Source organism: Sus scrofa, chromosome 14 (genome assembly GCF_054392235.1).
Source record: "Sus scrofa isolate SSC_HxYL_T2T_F1_AM1 chromosome 14, Sscrofa_HxYL_maternal_Yorkshire_Landrace_v2.0, whole genome shotgun sequence".
Taxonomy (NCBI): domain Eukaryota; kingdom Metazoa; phylum Chordata; class Mammalia; order Artiodactyla; family Suidae; genus Sus; species Sus scrofa.
The window spans coordinates 133,207,367-133,235,278 of record NC_139396.1 but is presented as its reverse complement, the minus strand read 5'-3'; the positions used below and the strand labels follow the sequence as shown (position 1 = coordinate 133,235,278).

Below are 27,912 nucleotides of genomic sequence, written 5' to 3'. Positions count from 1 at the left end.
TCAGAAGCTCACGATTGGTTAACAGCTTTGCCAAACTCCCGACACGGCTCGACCATTGGAGGCCGTGGGCCCGCCCCCGCCTACTAGGTGAAGGTGAGAGTCTCCTCCAGTTGCAGCGGTTGGACGGTACCGAGCGGCTCCGGGCGCGAGGTGAAAGCTCCCGGCCGACTCCTGCTCTCTAGCTATGGCACCTCCATCAGTCTTTGCCGAGGTTCCTCAGGCCCAGCCGGTCCTTGTCTTTAAGCTCATTGCTGACTTCCGGGAGGATCCGGACCCCCGCAAGGTCAACCTAGGAGTGGGAGGTAAGGATGCAGTGCCCAAGTGTGTGAACAACCTGGGAGTGGAGCGGACCTAACTTGGGCTATGGGGACCGTAGGAGATGCCGAGGCCCACCTTGGTTCTGTCGGAGAGGTGGCAAGATCCACGAGGCTTGGTTCCATCTGCCCATTTTACAGATGGCCATATGGAGTCCTTGAAAAAGGGAGACGTATCTATGTACACACAGGAAGGTGTAGCAATCAGGACACAAACTCAGTTTTTCCGATTCTCTATTGTGTGTGTTATACTGCGTCCTTTCCCTAGGGAAAGGATGATTGAAAGGAGAGAGGGGAAAATAGAACGTTTGATATCAGGCTTGGAGACCTGATAGCTGGGGAATGGATAAAGGAGAACTCGTAGTCCTAGGGAGCGCTGATCTGGGTCGGTAAATATTTGACTGACTACCAGGTGTCAATCAGGCACTTTACCAAACCCTGTAAAAGACTGAGGCTTGGTTTTGGCTCCAAGGAGATTAAAATCAGCAGTGATAAAATAGAGATCTAAAATTCTTTCGAGACACGTTAATGCTCTTTGGGACGATCTGGGAAGAATGTGGTGGGAACGGGCAGGGATGGTGAAAGGAGTGGAAAGAATATAGATGGTGAAAAGGAGTGCGATGCATCACTTTGCACACATCTTTGTCTTTATTTCTTGTTTGTCTTTCTTGGACCTTGGATAGGTCAGAGCATGGGCCTTCAATTTGCCTTACTGCTAAGAAAAAGACTTGGACTGGAGTGCCTCTGAAATTTAACTCTAATCTTAATCTTCTCTGGTGAATGTATTATTTCTGTCACTGTCATTTGGATGTTTGAAGCCACACAGACACTCAACAACACCCAAAGACCAGCCAGGGAGAAGAGAGTGAATAGGATGATGTTCTGTGCTAGGGAACAAACTTAGAGCAAAAGGACTAGAAATTTTGAAAAGAGAAAATTGAACTGTTTTGTAGCAGAGACGCAGTGGCGAGAAGGAGGTTCAGAATTAGGTGTCTTACAAGTGACTGTGTCTGTCCATAGGACCTGTTAAAGTCTTCACCAAGGAGTATGGGGGATGAGTGAGAAGAAAGCCTTTAGAAAGTTCTTGGTTTGTTGAAAGCTGGATAATGGGTACATGGGCATCCATTATATTATTTTTATAATTTTTGTATATATTTGAAATTTTCCATAATAAAGCATTTAAAAAAAGCCAGTTCTACATAGTTTCACCCACAGAGGGAAGGTAATGTTTTTAGCAACAAGCAGAATAGAGTAACATTGAAAGATTGCCTTGAATTGAATTGGAATGGTCGCTCTTCAAGCTCTTTATCTATCCAAAACTTCCAAATATGTCTTTAGGGCTCCATTTATCAGGAAGAACTAATATTGATATTAATCTAAATACATTTTTTTTAAAACCTCAGGTTTTATTGTCTCAATTACCTTTAAACTGTCTTTCAGGGTTTTGGTGAGGATCAAATGCTTTTAAAGTGCTTAGACCAGTGTATGACACATAAGTAGGAGTTATATAAGTATTAGATATTGCTCTTGTTTTGGTATTTGGAGGGGTCACATAAAAGATGTTTAATGAAATTTTTCAGCTCAAGAACTGCAAAATAAAATAATTTCTAACACTGGTTCCAGAATAAATTGTTCATGCAGAGAAAAAGCACCCTGCCAGCCCAGACAGAAGTGAGTGATTGGCTCAGAAGCATACTCTGCAGCCCAGATGGTGGTCACTTCAACCGTGACAGTGTCTTTGTCATGTTTTTCTGGAACCAAGGAATTCTTTCTCTTTACTACAAGCCAGTGATCTATGCATTTGGTGCTAGACTCTTGGAGGGTTGTTTATTACTATTACTGTTTTAGAGATAAGGAGGCCAAAGCCCAGATTGATGAAGCCTTTTGGCCCAGGTCATATGACTATAGATGGTAGAGCTGGGTGGGGTACCAGGCTACATCTCTCAGGTCCCTGGGTCTCTGCCCTCTCCTCTATTTTGGGCACCTTCAGGTGGTCCAGAGGGAGCCAGGGCACTGTAGTGGGAGGAGCCAGGAGACCTGGGTACAGGCCCAGGCCTGCAGCCCAGTGAGGTGACCTTGGGAGTGTTATTTAACATCCCCAGACTTAATCTCTTAAATAAGGAGCCAGGATGGAATGACGCCTCTCTAAAATTCTTCTCTAAGATTCACTAGCACATTACATGACTGCAGTATAGGATATAATGTTACTGACCTCATCAGTTGACTGAGAATTAAATGAATAATTTCATGGGAAATATGATATTATATGAAAATTGTTATATAAAAGTTATTTCTGATGATTCCTGTGACATCTTTTTTTTTTTTTTGTGCTGACAGGTGTTCAGATAAGGGCCTCATTGAAGTATAGTAGAATAAGAGGTCTCTTTATGGCTTTCATATGTCCTAGCTCTGTTTATTATACACATCCCAAAGTATATCCTTTGTGAAGGAAATGTAATTAATCTCTGGCTTTGGGGAAGGTACTTTTTTTTTTTTTTCCCTGATTTAAGAGAAAGCCTAATGGAAATTATTCAGCTCACCTTCTAGTGATGATGGACATTTAGAATAAACACAACTCTAATCTCCTTAGCTCGTTCCTACTTGGAGATAGTCTCCCCAGAGATTTTCTTCTTGCTGTGACTATTTGCATAATTTCCACATAGTTAAACACAGCAGAGCATCCCATTTTGCTCCATTAAATATAACGCTTCTCTGAGTTGACCATTTCAGTGCTTCTCAAAGCTTCAGAAAGTGACTTTAAGGGCAGGGGAGACAAGTCCAGCCTGATGCAGCCCGAGGCAAGACATTTCTCCATAGACTGCAGTCCCTTTCTCCTGTAAACTTGGCTTTCTTTTGTTCCAAATAAACTGTGCTTGCTTTGTTTTTTTTTTTTTTTTTTTTTGTCTTTTTGCCATTTCTTGGGCCACTCCCGTGGCTTATGGAGGCCCCCAGGCTAGGGGTCCAATCGGAGCTGTAGCCACCGGCCTACACCAGAGCCACAGCAACTCGGGATCCGAGCCACGTCTGCAACCTACACCACAGCTCACGGCAATGCTGGATCCTTAACCCACTAAGCAAGGCCAGGGACCGAACCCGCAACCTCATGGTTTCTAGTCGGATTCGTCAACCACTGCACCACGATGGGAACTCCTTGCTTTGATATTTTTTGTTGTAAATGTGGATTCCTAGCATCTTCAAATAAAATTGTGGGACAGATGTGCTGTGTCAGGTGCTTCTGAGTACCTACCCCCGGCCCTCTCCCCAGGACCCTGGTTGGAAAACAGCTTTAAAGAGGCACATCTGCGTGGGCTCCTAGGTGGGAATGGAGGGGGAAGTGGAGAACTTAGGAGAAAAAGGGTTATGGTTTGATCATCTAATTCTCCATGTTCTTCCTGAAATCAAGACTGTTAGACTCACCTAAAACACGTGTGACTCCTGTAACAGAGCTGGTCCTCAGAGAGAAGGGCATTGGTGTGTGGAGCTGCAGGAAGGCCCCTCATGCAGTCAGTCCTCTGGGGCCTACTGGTTTGGCATTCCCTAGACATCTCTTTTTTTGGGGGGAGAGTGTCCTCTAAGACTGTCATTTCTTTTTTTTTTTTTTAATTAAAAAAAAATTTTTTTTTTAATTATAGGGCTGCACCCAAGGTATATGGAAGTTCCTAGACTAGGGGTCCAATTGGAGCTGCCGCTGCCAGCCCACACCACAGCCACAGCAACACCGGATCCTTAACCCACTGAGTGAGACCAGGGATCGAACCTGCATCCTCAGGGATACTAGTCTGGTTTGTTACCACTGAGCCACAACAGGAATTCCTAAATTTTTTACTAAAGTATCCATAGACATCTCTTGCTCTTTAGAAAAAACACAGAGATCCGTGAATTTAATAGTATGATAGCCTAGCTCTTAGAATCCTTGTGATTTAGGGCAAACTTTTCTTGTCTCAGTTTTCCAGATCTCTAAAAAAGAGATCATAATTATAGCTATTTGGTGAGTTGTTAGAAGAACTAAATGAGAGTTTTTAAAAATGTGAGGTATTTAGCACAGTGTCCTGTGTGTACTAAGTATTCAGTAAATCCTTATCGTTATGGCTTCAGCTATGTTGATGTCTATAATTATTAAATCTTTCCTTCCATCCTGAATTTCTTCCCTGAACGCCAAACCCATATGTGCTACAGTTTGCTGGAAACATCGTACAACCCCCTCAAGTTCAGTATTTTATTTTATTTTTTTTTTGGCTTTTTAGGGCCGCACCCAAGGCATGTGGAGGTTGCCAGGCTAGGGGTCCAATCTGAGCTACAGCTGCCAGCCTATGCCACAGCCATAGCAACACAGGATCCGAGCCACATCTGCGACCTACACCACAGCTCATGGCAATGCTGGATCCCCGACCCACTGAGCAAGGCCAGGGATTGAATCCATATCCTCATGGATACTAGTCAGATTCGTTTCCGCTCCACCACAATCGGAACTCCTTCTTTCCTTGTCTTATCTTTTATCTTCCATACCTCATCCTCTAGACTCTTTCCTGACCCCTCACAGGAGAATAAAGGACCTGTGTCCTCTGTTTCCTGGAGGAGAGACAGTATCTTGTTCTATCTTATCCATCTCTGTGTATCCATCGCTTCTAGCCAGTACTTGGTTCATGCTGGATTCAGTAACTTCCCATTGAATGAGTGAGATGATGAAAGAATGAATGAGAAACTCATGGGTCTAACAAACAGGAATAAAACCCCTCCAGGAGAGTAGAAATAGTGGTTGTTGATAGTGCATGACGTTATTGCTCTAGTCACCCAGGAGTAACTGCAGTTCTGCTTCATTAGGGCAGTTAGACAAGGCACTGGGACTAAATCTGGAGCTGAACCTGGGGGGAACTGAGCAGCAAAGAAGGAAGCAGAAGTGTCAATTGGGCAGTTTCTCTTGTCGCAGTACAGACACAATACCTCCCTGCCTCCAGTCGTGCTATAGGATTTTTTAGTTGCAGGGAGCATATGTTACTAGTTAAGAACTGTGGTACTATGGCCTTTTCTTTATTTTTCATATTTTATTTATAATATGTGATTTACAAATTACATATAAATATGACATATGTAGCATAATTATATAATACATACAATGTCCAAAAACAGATGTGAAGCATAATAGAACTAATTTTTTTCCATAAACACCCATGTTCGTGTACCTCTAAATAGTATCTCCTCTGTGTGGTGTGGTCCATATATAATGCTATTGCGCAAAGATTTCTGGCAGCTCTCTTTTGGAATAGCATTCAAAGCACGTTAGACCCACATAAGAAACTATCTTTTTATAACTGTTCTCCATTCATATCATCCAGTCCATTCACCCACCTGCTTTGCTGGACAAGATGCAAGTCCTGTTCCCCCAAATTAAATTTACTTTCAAAGGACAAAGATTTGGGACCATTGAGGATATTCAAAGTAATGAGATGTTGCCTCTAAAAACAATCCCAAGAGAAGAATTCCGAGAATCGTTTCACCAATGGTAACATTGTGATCATAGATGGGGTGATTTACTTCAGGGACAATGATTACTTGAAAGTCGTTATATGTGCATCTCTTTGAAAAACCAGACCAAATCTCTCCTGATAAAGTAGGTGGGATGTGAGTGGTGTGACTGTATTTTGAGTCAGATTCACCAACCCAGAGACTGGTGGTTGGTTGGTTAGTGGTATGTCAGTTCGGAGCTCTGTCCACATTTTTGTTGCTAGCTTGATATGCTTATCAGATTTGCAGATGACACATCCCTGAGGGTAGAATTAGTTGATAGAAGACAGGTACAAAGTCAAAATGATCTTATCAAGTCTTATTTGTTGTTTAGCTTTTGACCTAGTAATTTTATATGTAGAAATCTTTCCTAAGGAAACACTCAGGAATATGTGTAAGGATGTAACAATGTTTTTTTTTTGTTTTGTTTTGTTTTTTTTGCTATTTCTTTGGGCTGCATTTGGAGGTTCCCAGGCTAGGGGTCGAATCGGAGCTGTAGCCACCGGCCTACACCAGAGCCACAGCAACGTGGGATCCGAGCCGCGTCTGCAACCTACACCACAGCTCACAGCAACGCCGGATCGTTAACCCACTGAGCAAGGCCAGGGACCGAACCCGCAACCTCATGGTTCCTAGTCGGATTCGCTAACCACTGCGCCACGACGGGAACTCCTGGATGTAACAATATTTATATTAGCAAATAATCAAAGGTAACACAAATAGTTAATAAATTATGCATAGAAAAGAATATTGTCTAGCCCCTAAAATTATACTATAAATGGCTCATATATATGAAAAATGCCCAGTTGCATCATGATAAGAGAAATATAAATTTAAACTTCCCTGAGATAGCCTTTGTGCTCTCGAATGGGCAAAAACTCACTCACTAGATGAGGTTATGGGGCAGCAGACATTCTTATACATAATAGGAATGTAAACTGATAAAACCCCTATAAAAAAGCCAAGGTGGATATATTTGTCAAAACTACAAATACACGAAGTATGCCTGAAAGTAATACATTTACATTTAAAGGGAGTATATTCTTCAAATTTGTCATTGATTGCCACCAGTATTCTTCCAATCAATTGTTTTAACCAAATTTGTGATACGACCATGTGTTATAAAATGGAGATCAGGAGTTCCTGTCGTGGCTCAGTGGTTAATGAACCTGACTAGCATCCATGAGGACTCGGGTTCGATCCCTAGTCTCGCTCAGTGGGTTAGGGATCCTGCGTTGCTGTGGCTGCGGTGTAGGCCGGCAGCTGTAGCTCCAATTCGACCCCTAGCTTGGGAACCTCCATATGCCGTGGGTGCAGGCCTAAAAAGCAAAAAGCAAAAAAAAAAAAAAAATAAAAATAAAAAATAAAATGGAGATCAGTGAAACATGTAAGATGACACATGGACAAGGTTGCCTGAAGTATTGCTTTCTAACAGCCAGAGATTAGAAACAACTCAAATGTCCATCAACAGGCAATTCAAATTATGGTGTGTCTATCAATTATGCAGCTCTAAAAAAGAACAAAGACACTCTGTGTGCACAGATAAAAATAGTTGATGATGAAGATAGTCACAATATACATGTGATAAATGGAAAAAAGCATGTTGAAACTCCTATACATAAAATGATATATATTTTATAAAGAAATATATACTCAGGGAAAATAGAGCTTAGAAGGTTGTATATCAAAATTTTCATACTCCGTATCTTTGACTGCTGGAATTACATGTTAATCGTGTTTATTATTTTCTTTCTGTGTTTTTCTAAATTTTCTACAGTCAACATGTGTTGTTCAGTAAACAGCATCAAAAACCCTAAAAAGTGACTTAAAACAAAAAAAAAAGTCAGGGATTAATACTGGGCAGAAATCAACAAGATAAGAATTACTTAAAGTTTTTCAGTTACACAATCACTTGCCAAAGCATAGGCTTATTGGAGTCCTAAACATTCCAGCAGGAGCAGATGACCTCTGTAAGGAATCCTACTCAGGTCACTGGCTTGGATGTAAGCCCAAAGCAGCTGCCCTTTTTTTTTTGGGGTCTTTTTGCCATTTCTTGGGCTGCTCCCACAGCATATGGAGGGGTCCAGTCAGAGCTGTAACTGCCAGCCTACGCCAGAGCCACAGGAACTCGGGATCTGAGCCACGTCTGCAACCTACACCACAGCTCATGGCAACGCCAGATCCTTAACCCACTGAGCAAGGGCAGGGATCGAACCCACAACCTCATGGTTTCTAGTCAGATTCATTAACCACTGTGCCACAATGGGAACTCCGCAGCTGCCCTTTTAAGCTTATAATCTCAAAATGACTATAGGGTAGTATAGGGGGAAAAAAAAATCGGGGATAGGATAACTCAAAGTAGACTAAAATTATTTTTAGTGTAGAAGAAATGCTTAGAAATTTGTTGTAATCAAGAGTAAATATATGAAATAGGTAAATTTAGATCAATACGAATGTGAAGCAGAGGAAGCGAATGATAGGAACAGTCAAAATGGTAAACACTGGCTGATGGCAGAACAGCAAGAGGACAAAGATGTGTTTAAATTGGTTGTTGGATGATTGTGTAACCAGTTGTTGGAATATTCAGTCAAGGGTGTTTGCTCACCATTGTCCCATTTCTTTCTTATAGGACAAGAGGAGGAGGTGGGCCTCCTTCCGCCCCCCACCCCCTCCATGTTTATGTTTGAAGACGCAGCATTCATCTGAAGTAGCACTGAGCCTTTTTCTTGGGGCAGTTGCCAGGCCAGGGGCTCTAGAGACCTCAGTGCCCTAGCAACTTTGGCATAGCATTTGTAACATTGACATAGCATTTGTTAGGTATTTTTCCTTTGCGGAAGTGCCTTGCCTGCACTGTCTCATTCAGTCAAGCTCTGTGATGTCCCATTTTCATTTCAGCATTCTACTTAGAGGTCACATACTTAGGAGCTGTGATTTCCATCAGGGTAGGAACCATATCTATCCTTTTGCCTGACGAGCACCTAGCCCGGTGCCTGGCGCAAAGCAGGCGGTCAGTAACTGAATGAACTTTAACTTTCCTAACAGGTTTTTTGTTTTTTTGTCTTTTTTTTAGGGCCACACCCGTAGCATATGGAGGTTCCCAGCCTAGGGGTTGAATTGGAGCTGTGGCCTACACCACAGCCACAGCAACGCCAGATCCGAGCCATGTCCATGACCTACCGCACAGCTCACAGCAATGCCAGATCCTTAACCCCCTGAGCGAGGCCAAGGATCAAACTGCATCCTCATGGATCCTAGTCAGATTCATTTCCGCTGAGCCACAGCTGGAACTTCTCCCTGACAGTTTTGATTGGAAGGTGGTAGAACTCTCCCTGTTCACAGTTCCAAACTCTTCCTTGAACAAAGCCTAAGACTCCTCCGTTGTATGTCTCTTTCCCATGTCCCAGCTTATCGCACCGATGATTGCCAGCCCTGGGTTTTGCCGGTCGTGAGGAAGGTGGAGCAGAGGATTGCTAATGACAGCAGCCTAAACCACGAGTACCTGCCCATCCTGGGCCTGGCAGAGTTCCGGACCTGTGCTTCCCGCCTTGCCCTTGGAGATGACAGCCCAGCTCTTCAGGAGAAGCGGGTGAGTTTGGGGTGAGGACCTCTTTTCTCTTTAGAAACTGTGAGGACAAAAAGAGGTTAAAAATTTGTTTTATATTTTTCTTTGTAAGGGGGTGGGGAGTGGGGCATGCCTGCAGCTAGCGGAAGTTCCTGGGCCAGGGATCAAACCTGTCCCATAGCAGTGACCTGAGCTGCTGCAGTGACAATGCTGGATCCTTAACCCACTGTGCCACAAGGGAACTACAGAAATTTGTTTTAAAATCTTAAATGTTATGTCTGTTGAACTGTCGATGAATAAGATTTTAGTGTGACCTCAGGAATCTGATGGTGCAAATGACATGCTTTCATTTAAAGCAGGCCTTCATGGAGTTCCCATCATGGCGCAGTGGAAACGAATCCGACTAGGAATCATAAGGCTGTGGGTTCGATCCCTGGCCTCGCTCAGTGTTAGGAATCCGGCATTACCGTGAGCTGTGGTGTAAGTCACAGGTGCAGCTGGGATCCCACATTGCTGTGGCTCCGATTCAACCCCTAGCCTGGGAACATCCTTGTGTCGAGGGTGCAGCCTTAAGTAAATAAATAAATAAATAAAGCAGGGCTTCTTCAGTATCCACTTTTGCCCACGAGGTGGTCATATTTTAGTTTCTGGGTTCAAAGCAGTCCGTGGACATGCTAAGGCAAAGGAATTTAATGGAATGATCAAGAGATTAGGGTCTGGACCCAGCTCTGCCAGGACTTTGACCAAAGGCAAATCATTTGCCCCACCAGTCTCTACATCACATCTACACGTTAGAGAAAGACTGGTTTATGTTCATGGTTCCATTAGGAGCAGTTGCATAGGGGATCATTTAAGGGGCTTCTGAACTCCCTGAAATAATTCTGTGTGTATGTGTATTTCTGGAGAGAAGGTTCATGCTTTTATTAGATTTTTTGAAGGGACCTCTGGCCCCTGAAAGTTCAAGAGTCTAGATGTTCTCTGAAGATCCTGTCAGTTCTGCTCTATGGTTCTTCTGGCCTTGATCTTAACTTCTCTCACTTAAGTGCTTCCTAGTATACCTCCTAGTATAATATGACTACATATAACCAGAGACACATGGAAGAAGAGCACATTTGGGGAGAGGCTGTATGTGGCAGGAAGTGGTATGAGAGAGATTATCACTGTTGTAGGAATTCAGAGAGACTGATGGGACTTGAGCTGAACCTTAGGGGATGAGGCCAGGACACTGGCTCTCAACTCTGACTGTACATTAGTATCACCTGGGAGGTTTTAAAAACATGCTAATAGCCGGACCCCATACCCGGCCTGTTAAATCAGGATCGTGGAAGGCACCCCCCTGTTCTGCCCTTTTACTGCCTTTCCCACCAATTCCCTTCCCTTCATGGGTAGATTTTAAAAGCTCCCCATGTGATTCCAAAGTTTAGCCAAGATTGAGAACCACAAAGCACAGGGGAAGAAAAAGCGAGGGGTATTTGTTCCTTGAAGGTCTGAGCAGAGGAGTTACCCAATAAGAGTGTTTGAAGAAGATGAACCTGGTTGGATGAACAGGAGAGGAAAGAGCTCAAGTTTTGGCAGTAATCCAGTCAGGTATTGTGCAATTGAAACCACCTACCTTTCTTGCCCTGCTGGACCAGCGTCAGCCCAGCAGAGTAGCCTTCATTGCATGAAAGGAACCACATCTTGGAGGCACTGATTTATTCCTATGCGGTTACCCAGATGCCCTGATAAGAAGAGCGGCAGGTAGAATGGAGGTTGCACACGGGCACATTCTCACGTGTATCAGGAGACAGAGAGTCTCTGAGTGAAGGTCTTGGAACTTAGATCAGTGATTAGGTAAGTAATTAACTTGATGAGGGTTTTGTCTGGATTGGTATGAGAGACTGTGACTGGCTTGCCTCAAGGAACCACAGGAATACAGGTAGAAATGGTAGACTTTTAGAGATTAGGGGTGGCATGGAGAAGCTGCTTTGAAAATCTAGGGTTTCCATAGCAGGAGAGGGGAGTCCTGGTGAAGTTTGAGAGTGGGGAATTGTGGCAACTGGGGGTGATCCTCTGAGATGCTGTTGATAAATTAGTTGGAATTCCATTGTTGATAAGTGAAAACAGATTCTATGTTGGGGAGCTTCCTCTAAGACTGTACATTCTTTATACACTTAATAACTCTGTCGGCAGATAGATGCTTGTTCCTCTGCCCAGTGCTACCCATTTTGATCACTTAGTGCTGAGACTTGGGGCTGTTGCTTGGGGAACAGAGCCCTCCCTCTTAGTGTAGTTCATCAGCATCCTTAGTGTTGTGTTTTTTTTTTTTAATCTTGGAACAAATTTAAATGGCAGTCTTGGTGGCCATCTAAATATTTGAAGACTTTTACTTTCTTCTTCTTCTTCTTCTTCTACTTTTCCTCCTTCTTTTTAAAATGGTTTAGGATACTCTCTTGGCATCTACAACTCCCTAGGTACCAGTTGGTACTGAGCCTTTTCTCTTTCTCTGGACCGTCCAGGCTACTCTCTTAGTTCAGCCCACTATCATCTCATTTAGATTCTTATAATAGCCTCTTGCTTCTGGTCTCTTCCTCTTTTGAGTCATTCTGCATAGTACAGCTAGAATGATCTTCCTCAGCAAGAAAAAAAAAAAAAACAACAACTAATTGTGTCACCTGCTTCCCCTCTCACACACACACAGTAGCTCCTCCACTATCTACAGGGTAAAAATCCAGATGCCAGAGTTCCCGTCATGGCGCAGTGGTCAATGAATCCGACTAGGAACCATGAGGTTGTGGGTTCGATCCCTGGCCTTGCTCAGTGGGTTAAGGATCTGGCATTGCCATGAGTTGTGGTGTAGGTTGCAGACACAGCTCGGATCCCGAGTTGCTTTGGCTCTGGTGTAGGCTGGTGGCTCCGGCTCCAATTAGACCCCTAGCCTGGGAACCTCCATATGCCATGGGAAGCAGCCCTAGAAAAGGCAAAAAAAAAAAAAAAAAAAAATCCAGATGCCGAACAGGGAATGCAGCATGTTTTGTAGCCAAGCTTCATCCTATTCTTTCGGTTACTCTTGGTCCGATACCCCCAGGGTCCTGCTGTCCTAAGAGCCTGCTGTTTTCTAGACCCATCAGGTGCTATCATGACTTGGCGCCTTTGCCTCAGCCATTCCCTCTGCTAGGACTGCCCCCGTCGCTTCTATGACTCCCCGGGCCCCACCTCCAAGTCCTTCAGGGCCCAAAGCTCAGTTCCATGCTATATTCTGAGTTCCTCAGGCAGAGCTGGTTGTTCGGGTCCTCTGAGTCATCATGGGACTGTGTACTGCTTGGGAATGGCAGTACTTACTGTGTTTAATGTACAGTTTTGTGAGTCTGTCTCTCCCATAAGACCATAGCTTCCTCCAGGGCAGGGATGATGGCTTCCTAAGTTGTCTAGAAAATCTTCAGCATTTAGCTCCTCCCTGGTACCTCAGAGATCTCAGATGTTTGAATTCACTCATTTGTTCAGTCACCAGACTGCTCACTACTAGGGGTAGGTGCTGTTGTAGATGCTGGAGCACGACGGTGACCAAAACACCCTGGATCCTCTGCTCGGCTTACAGTTTTGTGTGAGGAGAGATCGACTATAGCCATAATAAAGAGGAACACGATAGTACATCGAGAGGTGATAAATGCTACAAAAATGGAGCAGGAAAAGGCATATTAGGAGTTCTGAGAGCGGAAGAGCAGATTCAGTTTGAACTAGGGTAGAAATAGAAATGACATTTGAGCCAAAACTTGAAGGTGAGGCATGAATGAAAGAATGAACTAGAAAACAAACAGTAATCATGTCTTCCCTTGGATTTTGTTTTGTTTCTTGTCTTTTTAGGCCTGCACCCGTGGCACATGGAGGTTCCCAGGCTAGGGGTGGAATCAGAGCTACAACTGCCAGCCTATGTCACAGCCACAGCAATACCAGATCCGAGCCACGTCTTCAACCTACACCACAGCTCACAGCAACGCTGGATCCTTAACCCACTGAGTGAGGCCAGGGATCGAACCCGCAACCTCATGGTTCCTAGTCAGATTCGTTTCCGCTGAGCCACGACAGGAACTCAATTTTTCTTCTCAAGATTTAACATTACCAGGTCCATCAGCCATTTTGAGGAGATCTAAGACGGTCAGTGCCTCCTACTGCTTCTCTATTTTCACATCTTAGGATCCAGGCCAAATGTCCGTTTTTCATCTCCTGCCTGGTAACATTTCAACTTCTTAAATTACTGAACCACTGTAGGTAGGAGGGCTTGTGGGCCATGAGAGGGTGCCCTAGTTTCCTGCTTGGACCAACACCTCTGGGAAACTTGGGGCTTTCTCTGTGGCTTTCACCTTTTCAACACTGTCTTTGCTTATTTTAGGTTTATTTAGTGCCGTGTGCCAGATACTATGTGAATTGCTTGGGGACACCCAGATCAGTGCCTCCTAGCCTTGGCACCTGCAGCATCCAGTTCTGCTGCTCACAGTGAAGTCATCACATCAGCAAATTGTGATCTTAGACAGACAGCCCGACAGGGATTTCCTCAGGCAGCGTGATTAAGTTGGGAGTGGATTGTGTACTGGCATAGCTTCTCACTGAGTCTTACTAGGTTTCCTTCGTTCTGGAAAGCCCTGTTTAGCCACCCAGGCCCAGTGGCCTGGCTCCCTTTGAAGTTTGTACTTATTTCCTTTGCTGTTATGATTTTTTCCCCCTTCATCCTAAATATAGGCCTTTCTTGGCCTTTAGAGCAATTTGCCAAAAATCAGTTCACAAAATGACCAAATTGACATATTATTGATTCACCAAGAATTTGTTTCTGCTGGTTGCTGATATGGTATAGAGCAAGCTGTGTTTCACCAAAGCCATCTGGTGTACAATATATTTTTAGAGGGAATGCTTATTTCTTGAGAGTTTGATATGTCACGTGTCAGATACATCATGAATATCAGGGATTAGTTAATGTAGGTAAGTGGGTTTATTTTTTCCAAACACATTTTCAATTTAGTCTACTGACTTTCTGAGTTCTTTTAATGAATGAATTTGGCTTTCTGGAGAGGGGGAGAAGGGGTGGAGTTAAAAGCTGAACACAGAAAGTGAAAAACTATGCCTGGCAATGTCTTCACTGATAACCACGTGTACCTGTCACATATCCACTGATGACTTAAAACCTTGTTCAAGGGAAACTGTGTTCACTCATGTAGGAAGTATCAACGTTCCTATACAAATTGCTGAGGTGTTTGAAATGTAAAGTAATGAATAAAGTTGACGTTCAGCTTAGCTGGTGACAAATCCATGAAAGACAAATGCACATTTGGGTTATATCACCTTGGTAGCAGTTTGCATAAAGAATCCAGGTAGATCACAATGTGAAGGCCAAACCTTTAAAGTAATGGGAAGGGGAGTTCCCGTTGTGGCTCAGTGGTTAATGGATCCGACTAGGAACCATGAGGTTGCGGGTTCGATCCCTGGCCTCGCTCAGTGGGTTAAGGATGCAGCATTGCTGTGAGCTGTGGTATAGGTCACAGTTCAGATCTGGCATTTCTGTGACTCTTGCATAGACCGGCAGCTATAGCTCCCATAAGACCCCTAGCCTGGGAACCTCCATATGCCACAGGTGTGGCCCTAGAAAAGACAAAAAGACAAAAAAAAAAAAAAAAAAGGAATGGGAAGGGACCAGTGCTGGGGCAGGGGGCTTGCAGTGAAGAACCACATCTGACCCGCAATGACCTTTTCCTCTGCAGCCCCACTGCCTTTTCCTCTCTCTGCAGCCAATGGCAGCTGTGCTCAGTTCCTCATTTCCCTATCAGTCAACTTTGCTTCTTTTGTTTTCCATGTGCATGGAGGGTGAAAGTTCTCAGGCCAGGGATCCAACCTGCAGCACAGCAGTGACAACGCTGGATCCTTAACCCTCTGAGCCACCAGAGAACCCTAAGCTTTGCTTCTGTTCCACGTTTCAACAGTGTCCTTTCACAGATGCTCGGATAGAGCAGTGGGTGGTGAGGGCAGGGCCGGGGGGATAGTAGTGGTGATAATTGGTCTCATTGCCTTGTTTCTGGCTTAAGTGTATTTCTTCTCATGATTCAGAATTCATCATGAAGCCGACTTATTCTTTGTGGCTGAATCTAATCTCTATTGTTTCTTGTTTCACTGAGCATTTGTATCAGAAGAAGCTGTACTTTTCTCACCTGTTGGGATGATCATTTGGGTGATCATTTCCTCTAACACGATGACAAATGTGAGATATATAAATATATATATATATATTTTTTTTTTTAAACAGGAGAAAATCAAAGTTGAACATTATGTATACATGGGAGAGACCCAGGAAAACTGACTCACTTCTGTATTTCTAATAATCATGCATTCATCAGATGATTTACTTGTCCAAAAGGATATTTTTAAATGTGCAGTTGAAATCATACTGTTTACTAACATTTATTTGGAAAGTTAGTATCAATATTCATGAAAGAGGTCTCTTTTTCGGTTGTCATCTTTCAGCATTGGTGTTATGTTTGTTCTGTAAAAAAAGATTTTGGAAGCGTTTCTTCTTTGTCTGGGAAGGTTTTTTTTTTTAACCTTTTTATTGTGAAAATTTTCAAATATATACAAAAGTAGATAAAACAGTGTGATGAACAAACCCCCATGTATCCATCACTTGGCTTCAACAACAATTTGTAATTGGTCATTCTTGTATATTCCCCCATCTTCCTGCCAAAGCTGAATTACTTATAGCAGATCCCAGACATCTAAATATAGGTTTTTAATTATTTAAAAATATTCCTAGTAATGCATAAATACATTTTCCTTACCTTTAGTTTTTCTTTCTTCTTTTTTTTTAATGGCTGCACTCACAGTATATGGAAGTTCCCGAGTCAGGGACTGAATCCAAGCTGATGCTATACTGTAGCTGTGGCAATGCTAGATCCTTTAACTGTGCAGGGTCAGGGATTGAACCTGTGTGTCTGCAGCAGCCTGAGCCAGTGCAATGGGATGCTTAACCCACTGTGCCACAGCAGAAACTCCTCATTCTTTTTTTTTTTTTGGTTTTTAGGGCCACAGGTGCGGCATATGGAAGTTGCCAGGTAGGGATTGAGTTGGAGCTATAGCTGGTGGCTTACGCCACAGCAACACCAGATCCAAGTTGTGTCTGTGACTGCAACATATACCACAGCTCATGGCAATGTTAGATCCTTGACCCACTGAGCAAGGCCAGGGATCAAACCAGCATCCTCATGGATACTAGTCAGATTCGCTTCTGCTGCATAATGGGAACTCCCATCTCCATATTTTTACACCATAATGGGAACTCCCATCTCCATATTTTTAAAAGACAACTTTTAACCCTTTGACCACTTTTCCCACATCTTAGGCCCCTCCTTAGAAGTTGCTGCTGTTATTACATTGGTATATGTCCTTCCTTTTAGATAGACTTTAGTATTATTATTATTAAAGTATAGTTGATTTACAGTGTGCAAATTTCTGCTGTACAGCAAAGTGATTCAGTCATATATAGATATATTCTTTTTTTATATTCTTTTCCATCATGGTCTATCCCAGGAGGTAATAGTTTTCATCTGCTAATCCCAAACTCCCAGTCCATCCCAACTCTCTCTCCCCTCCCCCTTGGCAACCACAAGTCTATTCTCAAATATCATATGGTATTTGTCTTTCTCTTTCTGACTTATTTCACTTAGTATGAGAATCTCTTGTTGCATCCATGTTGCTGCAAATGGCATTGTTTTGTTCTTTTTTATGGCTGAGTAAATATTCCATTGTATATTATGTACCACATCTTAAATCCATTCATCTGTCGATGGACATTTAGGTTGTTGCCATGTCTTGGCTATTGTGAATAGTGCTGCTGTGAGCATAGGGGTACATGTATCTTTTTGAATTACAGTTTTGTCCAGATATATGCCCAGGAGTTAGACTTTCTCATGTGATCTGTTTCTTTCTTTCTCCTTTAGACATATTAAGCAACACATAATTTATGACATTTCTCTACTGAAAGAGTTATGCTAAAATCTAATTAGAATTGTGAAAGGGCAAAATTAAAGATGTTTAGGCAGAACAACAGAGGTAGGGCTTCATGACTAGATCTCCAGCGAGAAGGCCTGAATTTATGTTCAGCTCTGCCACTCACCAGCTGTGAATCCTTTGGCAAGCCACTTCTCTAAATCAGTTTCTTCATCTGTAAATTAGGAATCTGGAACTTACTTTACAGGACTATGTGAAGATCAATAAGCTGTGTGAAGGTATTCTGTAACGGGTAAAACATAGCACTTTAGGTGAGGCCATTTTAAGAGGCTTCAGGAGAGGAATGTATTATTTGCATGTCACCTTTGTTTTGTTAAAACTTTTTTTTTTTTTTTTTTTTTTTTTTGCTTTTTTAGGGCCACACCTGCGGCATATGGAAACTCCCAGGCTAGGGGTCCAGTCAGAGCTGCAGCCACCAGCCTGCATCACGGCCACAGCAACACAGGATCTGAGCCTCGTCTTTGACCTACACACCCAACCCACTTAGCGAGGCCAGGCCAGGGATGGCCTGAATCCTCGTGGATACTGGTCGGGTTTGTTACCACTGATCCACAATGGAGACTCGAATTAAAACATGTCTAAGAATTAACAAGCCTTTGTTATATCAGTGAGAAGGGGCTTTTCAGATTGATATTGATGGCAAGCTTGGGACATTATTTTACAGTCTTCTATTGGAGGGCAGTTTTGGTCTTGAGATGGGTGCAAAGGGGTAGGTTTGCCTTGCAGGGTACACTCTAATGTGGCCTGGGTACATCCTCTACTTCTTTGTTCAGAGGGACGTGCCCTCAGGGGTCAGACTTGCCCAAACTTCCTGGGTAAAGACCTGGTCTTACTGCTCAGTAGCTGGTAACTTTGAGCAAAGTGCCTCACTTCTTAACCTCAGTTTCCTTATTTGTAGTCCTGGGCAAATAATACTGCTTCGTGTAGTTATGATGTTTTATAGAGATGACACATTTAAAGGGCTTAGCGTGGAGCAGGCCCAAAGGCAATGCTTGTCATTACCGTATTCTCCCTAATTTATCTGACCTCCATGAAATAACTAGTGACCCTGTTTCTTCTCTTTCAGGTGGGAGGGGTGCAGTCTTTGGGGGGAACGGGTGCACTTCGAATTGGAGCTGAGTTCTTAGCACGATGGTACAATGGAACAAACAACAAAGACACGCCTGTCTACGTATCCTCACCAACCTGGGGTGAGTCCAGTAGCTGTGATGAGGGGAGAAACTGAGAAGCCGGTGGAAATATCCTCAGGAGTCTCACTGTTTACACGAAAAATGTAACCCAGCCCTGGGTCAGCTGACATTTGGGAGTGGCTTGAACAGTGGCTTATAGCAGCACATGAGTAACCTGATGCTCAAATTCAGATTAGGAATACTTTTCCACTAGACTCTTGTTGACCTTGTGTTTTAGTGCAAGTTGAACCTTCCTAGAGGAGGGCGGTCCCTCTGTAGTAGGATGTTTGTCAGCATGGCTACGACAGGTCAAGCTTGTTCCTGTTACAGTCCTTCCTCCCAATCTTAACCCCTCACTGCCACGTCTCCTAGGGATGTTACGCCTGCGAGGACCCTGGAAGTTGACTTGTGTCTTTTCCATTTGTGTCTCCATGTGTTTGTAGAACATTTAACGTGTTACCCCTTTGTCTGCAGAAAATCACAATGGAGTCTTCACTACTGCTGGATTCAAAGACATTCGGTCCTATCGCTATTGGGATACCGAGAAGAGAGGACTTGATCTCCAGGGTTTCCTGAGTGATCTGGAGGTGGGTGATTAGAAGAAAAACTAAACAGAATGCTGTGGGGTCGGGAGGAGCAGGAAGAAGTCTTTGGATCAGTTGATAAGTTGAGAGTCCGAGACACCCTGCTCAAAGCAGATGGCAGGTTTCTGACATGGCACATAAGGCGGGAGTACCCATCCTCTGTGCCCCTGTCCCCCCATGTCCCTGCTGGCCCCAGAGCTGACAGAGCCTCCTTCTCCTCAGAACGCTCCTGAGTTCTCCATCTTTGTCCTCCACGCCTGTGCCCACAACCCGACAGGGACCGACCCAACTCCAGAGCAGTGGAAGCAGATCGCCTCTGTCATGAAGGTAACCACCTTTTCAGAGAATCTTTTAATAGCGTGTATATTAATGGTTGATGTATTCAAAAGCAGTGCCTATTGCTGAAGAATTTGGAAAATGGACAAAAGCCCTAAGAAGGAACTAAGTGGTAACTTACACATTCTATTCCCCAAAGAAAGCCACTGTTAATATTTCCATATATAGAATGTCAGGCTCTTTTCTTTTAAAAAAATGTTTTTAAGTGAGTTATACACATACATGTATTTATTTTACAAAGACGGGATCATTACACCTGTACGGTTTTGTCATGTGCTTTGTCTTTCATTTGAACTCCTTAGCATGTCATTCAAAATGTTTTGTAGTGTTGTTTTCCATGCGTGGTTATGTCATATTACAGATTGATTAGTGAACATTTAGAGCTCAGGTTTCTTACTCTTGTGAACAACTTATGTAATAAGCCTCCTTTTATTATTTCTTTGGGATAACTTTCTACATTGGAACTTCCTTCTTTTTTGCCTTTTTAGGGCTGTACCCGTGGCATATGGAGGTTCCCAGGTTAGGGGTCAAATCGGAGCTGTAGCTGCCAGCCTACACCACAGCCACAGTAACGCGGGATCCAAGCCATGTCTGCGTCCTTCCACAGCTCATGGCAACACCAGATCCTTAACCCAGTGAGCGAGGCCAGGGATCGAACCCGCAACCTCATGGTTCCTAGTCGGATTTTTTTTCCGCTGTACCACGATGGGAACTCCCACATTGGAATTTTCTAGCTCGAGGTATATATTCTTTCTTTTTTTTTTTTTATTTATTTATTTTTTTTTTTTTGCTTTTTAGGGCTGCACCCACAGCATATGGAGGTTCCCAGGCTAGGGGTCCAATCAGAGCTACAGCTGCCGGCTTACACCACAGCCACAGCAATGCCAGATCTGAGCCGTAACTGGGACCTACACCATAGCTCATGGCAACGCTGGATCCTTAACCCACTGATCAAGGCCAGGGATTGAACCTGCATCCTCATGGATGCTAGTCAGATTGGTTTCTGCTGTGCCACGAGACAGGACCTCTTCAAGGTGTATATATTCTCATTAATGTGTTTATAGAGTACTTCTTGATAAACTATTATGCACTGGGCACCCTGGGAACACAATGGTGAGCAAAGCAGAGGTGGTCCCACCCTTGAACATGCCTGGAGAGACACCCATGTACAGTCTTCTACACAAGACTGCTGTGTTGAAGGGTGCTGTGGGGCACATAGCCCAGACTTTGGGGAGTGTGTGTGTGTTGGGAAGGGTGAAGAAGAAGCCTTCCTGGAAGAAGTGATTTCCATGTTGGGAATTGAAGGAGGAGGACAGGTGGGGGCTGGAAGGGAAGGAATGTTCTCTGCAGAGGGAAGCGCACGGTCCAAAGCCCAAGGCAAAGGTCATGGTCCATTTGAGGAAAGGAAAGTAATTCTTGGTATGTGCTAGAGTTCCAGCGGTGAGGGGAGTGTGAACGATGAGGCTTGAGAGGTAAATGGGAGGCCAGGTCCTGTGCTGAGGCCTCAGACTTTATTCCGAGGACCATGTGGAGCCCCTGGCAATCTTTGAGGTCACAGAGTAACATCATCAGATACATCCTGTTGGCAAAGCAGCATCCTGACACTTTAGGACCATATGCTTTAAAAAAATAAAGTTTCGATTTGTTGGTTGGTACGTAGGTGAACAGAGAAACAAGTGTACAGACAAACAAGTGTAAAGTGGAGTTGGATGCAGAAAGGAAAGGCAGGAGAAGCCAACAGGGCGAGCAATTCCTTCCAGGCACCCACTGGGGAAGGAAGGCCATGTCTGAGGTCGGTTCCAGGAGGATTTCCTGCCTGACTCACTTTCCTTCCTCGCAGCGCCGGTTTCTGTTCCCCTTCTTTGACTCAGCCTATCAGGGCTTCGCATCTGGCAACCTAGAAAAAGACGCCTGGGCCATTCGCTATTTTGTGTCTGAAGGGTTCGAGCTCTTCTGTGCCCAGTCCTTCTCCAAGAACTTCGGGCTCTACAGTGAGTGCTCTCCTGAGTTACAGCCCAGCTGCCCCACCCAACCCCACCGGAACCCCAAGGCTGATTCTCATCCCTTTTTTTAGATGAGCGCGTGGGGAACCTGACCGTGGTTGCAAAAGAACCCGATAGCATCCTGCGAGTCCTTTCCCAGATGGAGAAGATCGTGCGAGTGACGTGGTCCAATCCCCCTGCTCAGGGAGCGAGAATCGTGGCCCGTACGCTCTCTGACCCTGAGCTCTTTCATGAATGGTAAGGGGTTCAACGCCCGGTGGTCGAGGGGTGGGGATACAGAGCAGCGATTGTCGCATTACATTTAACTGTCTGTTTTATTTTGGCAGAGGCAGGACAAAACCACTTGAACCTCTTTGAGTGTCAGATATTTCTATAAAATAGGACTGGCACCTACACACGTGTGTAACACAACACTGGGTGTGCACTCGGTGAATGGAGTTTCCCCCACTCCCCCACCACCCCATCCCACCCCTGGCTTCCTCCCCTGAAAGTTAGGAAATACAGGGAGAAATTTCTGATAGAATAGTCAACCTCAAGTTAGTGCAACAATTTGGGTCTCTTCATTCTTATCTAATTTGTATATATTTTATTTAATTATTATTATTATTTTTTCTTAGCTTTTTAGGGCTGCACTCGCAGCATATGGAAGTTCCCAGGCTAGGGGGTGAATCAGCTACAGCTACTGGCCTACACCATAGCCACAGCAACGTAGGATCCAAGCCGCGTCTGTGACCTACACCACGGCTCACAGCAACGCCGGATCCTTTAACCCACTGATGAGACCAGGGATCGAAGCCACATCTTCATCGATACTAGTCGGATTCATTTCTGCTGCACCACAAGGGGAACTCCAATTTTATCTTATTTTGAAACAGAATTTTTGTGTAATAGCCAAATCTGCAATCTCTCCTTGATTAGGAGTGATAAAATATATTTTCCTGTCTCAGTCAGCACCTAGGTGAAGTCTGAGTTAAATGTAAATGGTGTTACAGCCGGTAGAGCCAAGACACAAACTCCATCAGTTCGTGTAGTCCTTTCCTTCTGCCCAGTCAGTCAGTCTCTCTGATCTCCTTATCACCCGTCCAGGCATCCAAATAGCCTAATAGGCAGGTCGCGATCCCATTTTCAGCTTAGAGATCAAATTACATTTTTAAAATGTATGTGTTTTCGTCCCATCTCCCCTGTCTGCTTGGTACTCATACTGCTGTCCTCTCAGGACAGGTAACGTGAAGACAATGGCTGACCGCATTCTGAGCATGAGATCTGAGCTTAGGGCACGATTAGAAGCCCTCAAGACCCCTGGAACCTGGAACCACATCACGGACCAGATTGGAATGTTCAGCTTCACTGGGTTGAACCGTAAGTAGCCCCCGCCTCGAACGCTCGCCGTTGGACACAGCACTCCTCTGTTGGTGTTCTGGGGCTTGGCTCCCTTAGCTGTCACCCATTTGGTCAGCCATCACTTTGGACCAGAGCAAGTTAGATTTCCTCAGTGTGTCCCACCTATCTCCTGGGCCCCTGGGGTCTCAGCGTGGTTGTGGTCTACCCACCCTGGCCACAAAGCCAGCTGGGAAATAACAGGATTTATACTTTGGAGCCTTGATTTATGAAACATCTTTTTTAAGTGTTAAGGTACCTTCTGGTTTCTCCCTAATCTTAATTATAAATATTATGTACGATTATCCAAGGATCTCATTTCTTTTCTTTCTTTTTTTTTTGCTTTAGTTTTTAGGGCCGCACTTGCAGCATATCGAAGTTCCCAGGCTAGGGGTTGAATCAGAACTACAGCCACTGGCCTACGCCACAGCCAAAGCAATGTGGAATCTGAGCCATGTCTGTGATCTACACCACAGCTTACAGCAACACAGGGTCCTTAACCCACTGAGTGAGGCCAGGGATCGAACCCACATCCTCATGGATCCGGGTTCATTAACTGCTGAGCCACTAAGGTAACTCTGGGGATCTAATTTCTTAACAGGTCTTTCCTAGTCTCCAAGCATTACCTTCAAAGAGGTTACAACATTCTCTCTTAATTTCATAAATAAAAACTTAAGATTAGTAGTTGGAATTAAAAACCAATTGAAAGTCTAGCAGGCAGCCATGCACGATCTTGGTCAGCTGTCTGTAGGGCATATCAATGATAGGCCATTCCTTCTGATGATAGAGCATTGATTCATTTAATAAGTAATTCCCAGAGTTCCCATCATGACTCAGTGATAACAAACCCGACTAGGATCCATGAGGATGCGGGTTCGATCCCTGGCCTTGCTCAGCGGGTTTAAAAGATCCGGCGTTGCTGTGACCTGTGGTGCAGGTCACAGATGACGCTCAGATCCCACTTCGTGGTGGCTGTGGAGGCGGGCAGCTGTAGCTCCGATTTGACCTCCAGCCTGGGAACTCCCATATGCCAGCCACACTTTCGGCCCTAAAAAGCAAAACAAGAAAAGTAATTCACAAGCACCTCAACCCAAACCCACTGGTGGCATAGTGCAGATATGACCACTCACTTGCATGTGGATCTTCTGTCTGGCTGTGGACACAGATGCGTGCCTTTAGGTCACAAGTGGAACATCAGAGGTGCCGGGAGGACTATAAACTGGGGCCATCAGAGTGCCTGTTTGAAATGGGCTCAGAAAAAGCCAAAAGAAAGGTGGTAGAGATTGCATATTGTAGATACTTCAGGGCAAAATAGGTTGCCCAAGAAGATAAAGGGACAGCTCAGTTAGCCATAGGTGTCCTCACGATTCTGGAGTGGGGGATTAGCTCACTTGATTAAGAAAGATCATCCTTGTACAATTGCTAAGATATTAAGTGTAATGGAAATGGTGTTGAGGAGTAATATTCTCAAAGCTCACAAGGTGGGGATGTCTTCCCATAAAATTTCCAGATGGTCCCGCTCTCCAGAGTAGGATGTTAGTTTTGAGTAGACAAATGGTATGAATAGGCCTGAGCTTATAACAGAGTTATTTTTTTAGAACTTGGTATCATTTACCCTTTTTAAAAAGAGACTTTTTTCTTTTTTTTCTCAATATTAGGAGAAATTTTAAACATACAGAAAAGTCGGAGGAATTGTACAGTGAATCCCATGTGCCCACCATCTAGTTTCTACAATTCTCATGTTACAGTACTTCCTTTACTACAGCCTGTCTATCAGAACAGGGGCTTTCATTCCTGAAATGACATTTTAAAAATTGTGTATGTGTATATTGGCTTTTTTTCTAGGGAAAGAATCCCTAACTTTGACCAGCTTCTCAATGGTGATGCTCCCTCCCCCACAAAAGTAGAGAAGTTTCATTTCTGTTTCAAAAAGCAGGGCGGGAGCCCTGTAAACCCAGCATCTGCCTCTGGGGCAAGGCTTTACAAATGTGCTGTGCCCATGGCTCTGTTGGTGTGTGAGGTTAGGTGCTATCACCTTGGATGGCTATAATTCACACAATTAAAGCTGGTCAAGGCTACCCAAAAGGTGGCTTTGTTTGAAGGGCCCATGGGTACCCCTGAGTACAGGGCCTAGGTTTTTCACTTTCATACAAAGGCAGCGTGGTCTCCTGGCTAAGAGCTTAGACCCGGGAGTTACACTGCCTGCCTTCAAATCTCAGATCCACCACTGACTAGCTGGGTGACCTTGGGAAGGTCATTTAACTCCCATCTCTGCCATCTGTAAAATGGAGGTGCCACGATCATGAGCAAGATTAACTGAACTAATATAATGTGCTTAGGACACTGCCTGACACATCGTGTTTGCTTCTCTGATGATTATGATTTTATTACCATCTTAGTCGGCTTGGGCTGCTATAATGAAATGCCATAGACCGGGTGGCGTGGACAACAGAGATTTATTTCTCACAGTTCTAGAGGCTAGGGAGTCTGAAATCGGGGGGCTCTCTTCCTAGCTTGCAAATGGCTGTCTTCTTGCTGTATCCTCACATGGAGGTGAGGTTTGGAGCAGGAGAGAGAGAAAGAGAAGGGGAGAGGAGTTCTCTTATGGCACATTGGGTTAAAGATCCGGCATTGTCTCTGGAGTGGCTTGGGTTGCTGCTATGGCACAGGTTTGACCCCTGGCATGGGACCTTCTGCATGCCGTGAGTGTGGCCAAAAAAAAGAAGGGTTGGAGAGAGCTCACACACAGCAAGCTCTTGGATCGCCTCTTATAAGGGCATTACTCCATGACATGTGCTTCCCCTCATGACCTCATCGGAACCTAATGACCTGCCAAAGGCTCTACCTTCTAATACCATCACATTGGGTCATTGGGGGAATTAGGGTTTCAACACATGTCTTTTGGAGGGACACAAACATTCAGTTCATAACAATTATTATTCTCCCATTCTCGCAAACTGACGGTATCTTAAAGGGTGCTAACAACAAGGGGGAAAAATCAGCTAAAATTCTCTGATGGCTTTGTGATAAAGCAAAAAAAGCTGTAGGGATTGTGGCAGAAAGGGAGTACCGGCAGTCCCTTCCCATTTCATACTGAGTGTTTCTGCAAACTTGGGGGAAAGCCCTCCTGCGTGGGAGTAAATGAGGGCTGAGATGCGCCAGCCCCGAGAGGCCTCTGTAGTTTTTCAGCCTGCTGGTTCACACCTGCAGCATTTACCCAGCAACTCTCATTGTGGGACTTTGTACCATGTACTGTGAAAATGCAATAGCCAAGGGAAGCTGCTCTAGGTATTCAGAGTTCAGCAAATACAGGTGAAGGAAGAGATAAACAAAGCACATCATAACTAGTTTTTCATATCAATGGAATGTTCTTAAGTTTGTGGGTTTGGTTGAGTTGATAGGGTGTCCTGGAGAATGTAACCTCCAAGGTTTGGGTGACAGGTAGTCCCGGATTAAAATTCCCTTCGGGAGGAGCCATGTTAAACTTTCTGGGGATTAGAATGTTAGCTTGGGGAGTTCCCTTGTGGTGCAGTGGGTTAAGTATCCTACATTGTCATTGCAGTGGCTTGAGTTGCTGCTGTGGTACGGGTTCAATCCCTGGCAACTTCCATATGCCATAGGTGTGGCCAAAAAAAGAAAAGTTAGCTCATAAGAGTAGTTTCCAGAATCTATTGCGAGTATTTCTCACTGTGTTAACTGGACAAAATGGCTCCTGTTGTTTTGCTTCTGTGTTGGGGGGAAAGAAGGAGTGTCACTGTAATGGAATTTCTGGACTTCTGTTGCTCAAAGGATTCCTACTGCTCTGATTATATGTCTCTTGGTTTTCAACAGCCAAGCAGGTTGAATATCTGATCAACGAAAAGCACATCTATCTGCTACCAAGTGGTCGGATCAACATGTGTGGCTTAACCACCAAAAATCTAGATTATGTGGCCACCTCCATCCATGAAGCTGTCACCAAAATCCAGTGAAGCAACACCACCCAAGCCAGCGCCACCCAAGCGGTCCTCTGTCTCGTGTGTTCCCTGCCTGCACAAACCTGGTTCTATACATCACAACTGTATTAGAGGCTACCGAGGGACAGAAAAGGCTGCTCTGGTGAGGTAGCTGCTATTTAAATTGGCCCCATGGGAAGAGAACATCTCTTGAAAAGAAATGGGGGCCAGGGAATAGAGCCCTTTTGGAGGCCAGAGCAAATTCAGGCTTTTATTTGAAAAGAATAAAAAGGTCCTTTGATCATGAGATGTAGATGTCTTGCCCCCTCACTAGAAGCAGGAGTATTGCCTGTGTCACTCACGTGCTCCTGTGTGTTTTACTCTGTACAAAGTCTAGTCCCAAAGATCAAGTTGTCTGAAGAGCAAAGTGTGATTGTGGGTATTGGCTGTGTCATTAACAGTTGTCCTCTGGACCCAGAGTGTCTGTCTCCCTGCTCTTTCTGCATGGCTCTGTCCCTAGCCCTAAGCTTGAGTTCTTTAGGGTGGTCAAGGTAGGAAATATATTTATATTTTACCCACACGTTAACTGAAATAAAAGTTTCACAGAGTCAAATTTACCCTTACTATGTGGAGTACATTCTGGTATTTTCTATTCTATTCTATTCTATTCTATTCTATTCTATTCTATTCTATTCTGTTGTTTCACTAAAGAAATAAAAGTGCTGATTGAGACCCATGGACTTGATTTTGTGATCCACTAATAGGTAGTTGTACCCATGGTTTAAATGAATGTTACAGTGGGATTTACCAGTTGCCAAAGGGAAAACTATATGTCTTCTTGGAATCTGCCTCCTTTTTGTGAACTCAAGGTACCACAGCCCTTTGTCAGTTTTGTGAGCTTGTCCTTCAGAGGCCATCCATCTTCATAGATTATTTAAGAAACTGGACTTCATGGATTCATGAATTGACATTATGAATTGACATCATGAATTGACATCACTCAGGGCGAGTCTAGAACACAGCCCCTCTCACTGCGGTTGGAGTACCTCCTAGTCCATTGAGATAGTTAGAGCCACTTAAACATTTTCCAGGGAGTTCAGGGGAC

General features: G+C 44.2%; 1 protein-coding gene across 3 annotated transcripts; it reads left to right on the top strand.

Annotated features, from left to right (window-relative positions):
- Positions 1–112: 112 nt before the first annotated feature.
- On the top strand, positions 113–27,544 carry GOT1 (glutamic-oxaloacetic transaminase 1). Of its 3 annotated transcripts, none has more exons than XR_014825689.1 (9): positions 113–302; positions 9,221–9,402; positions 18,470–18,593; positions 19,047–19,159; positions 19,379–19,483; positions 21,333–21,483; positions 21,567–21,732; positions 22,712–23,240; positions 23,885–27,539. XR_014825689.1 is itself a non-coding variant. In NM_213927.1 (9 exon segments), coding segments are annotated over 9 exon segments (1,242 nt in total). In that variant the 5' UTR covers positions 132–184; the 3' UTR covers positions 26,844–27,544.
- The last annotated feature ends 368 nt before the right edge of the window (positions 27,545–27,912 follow it).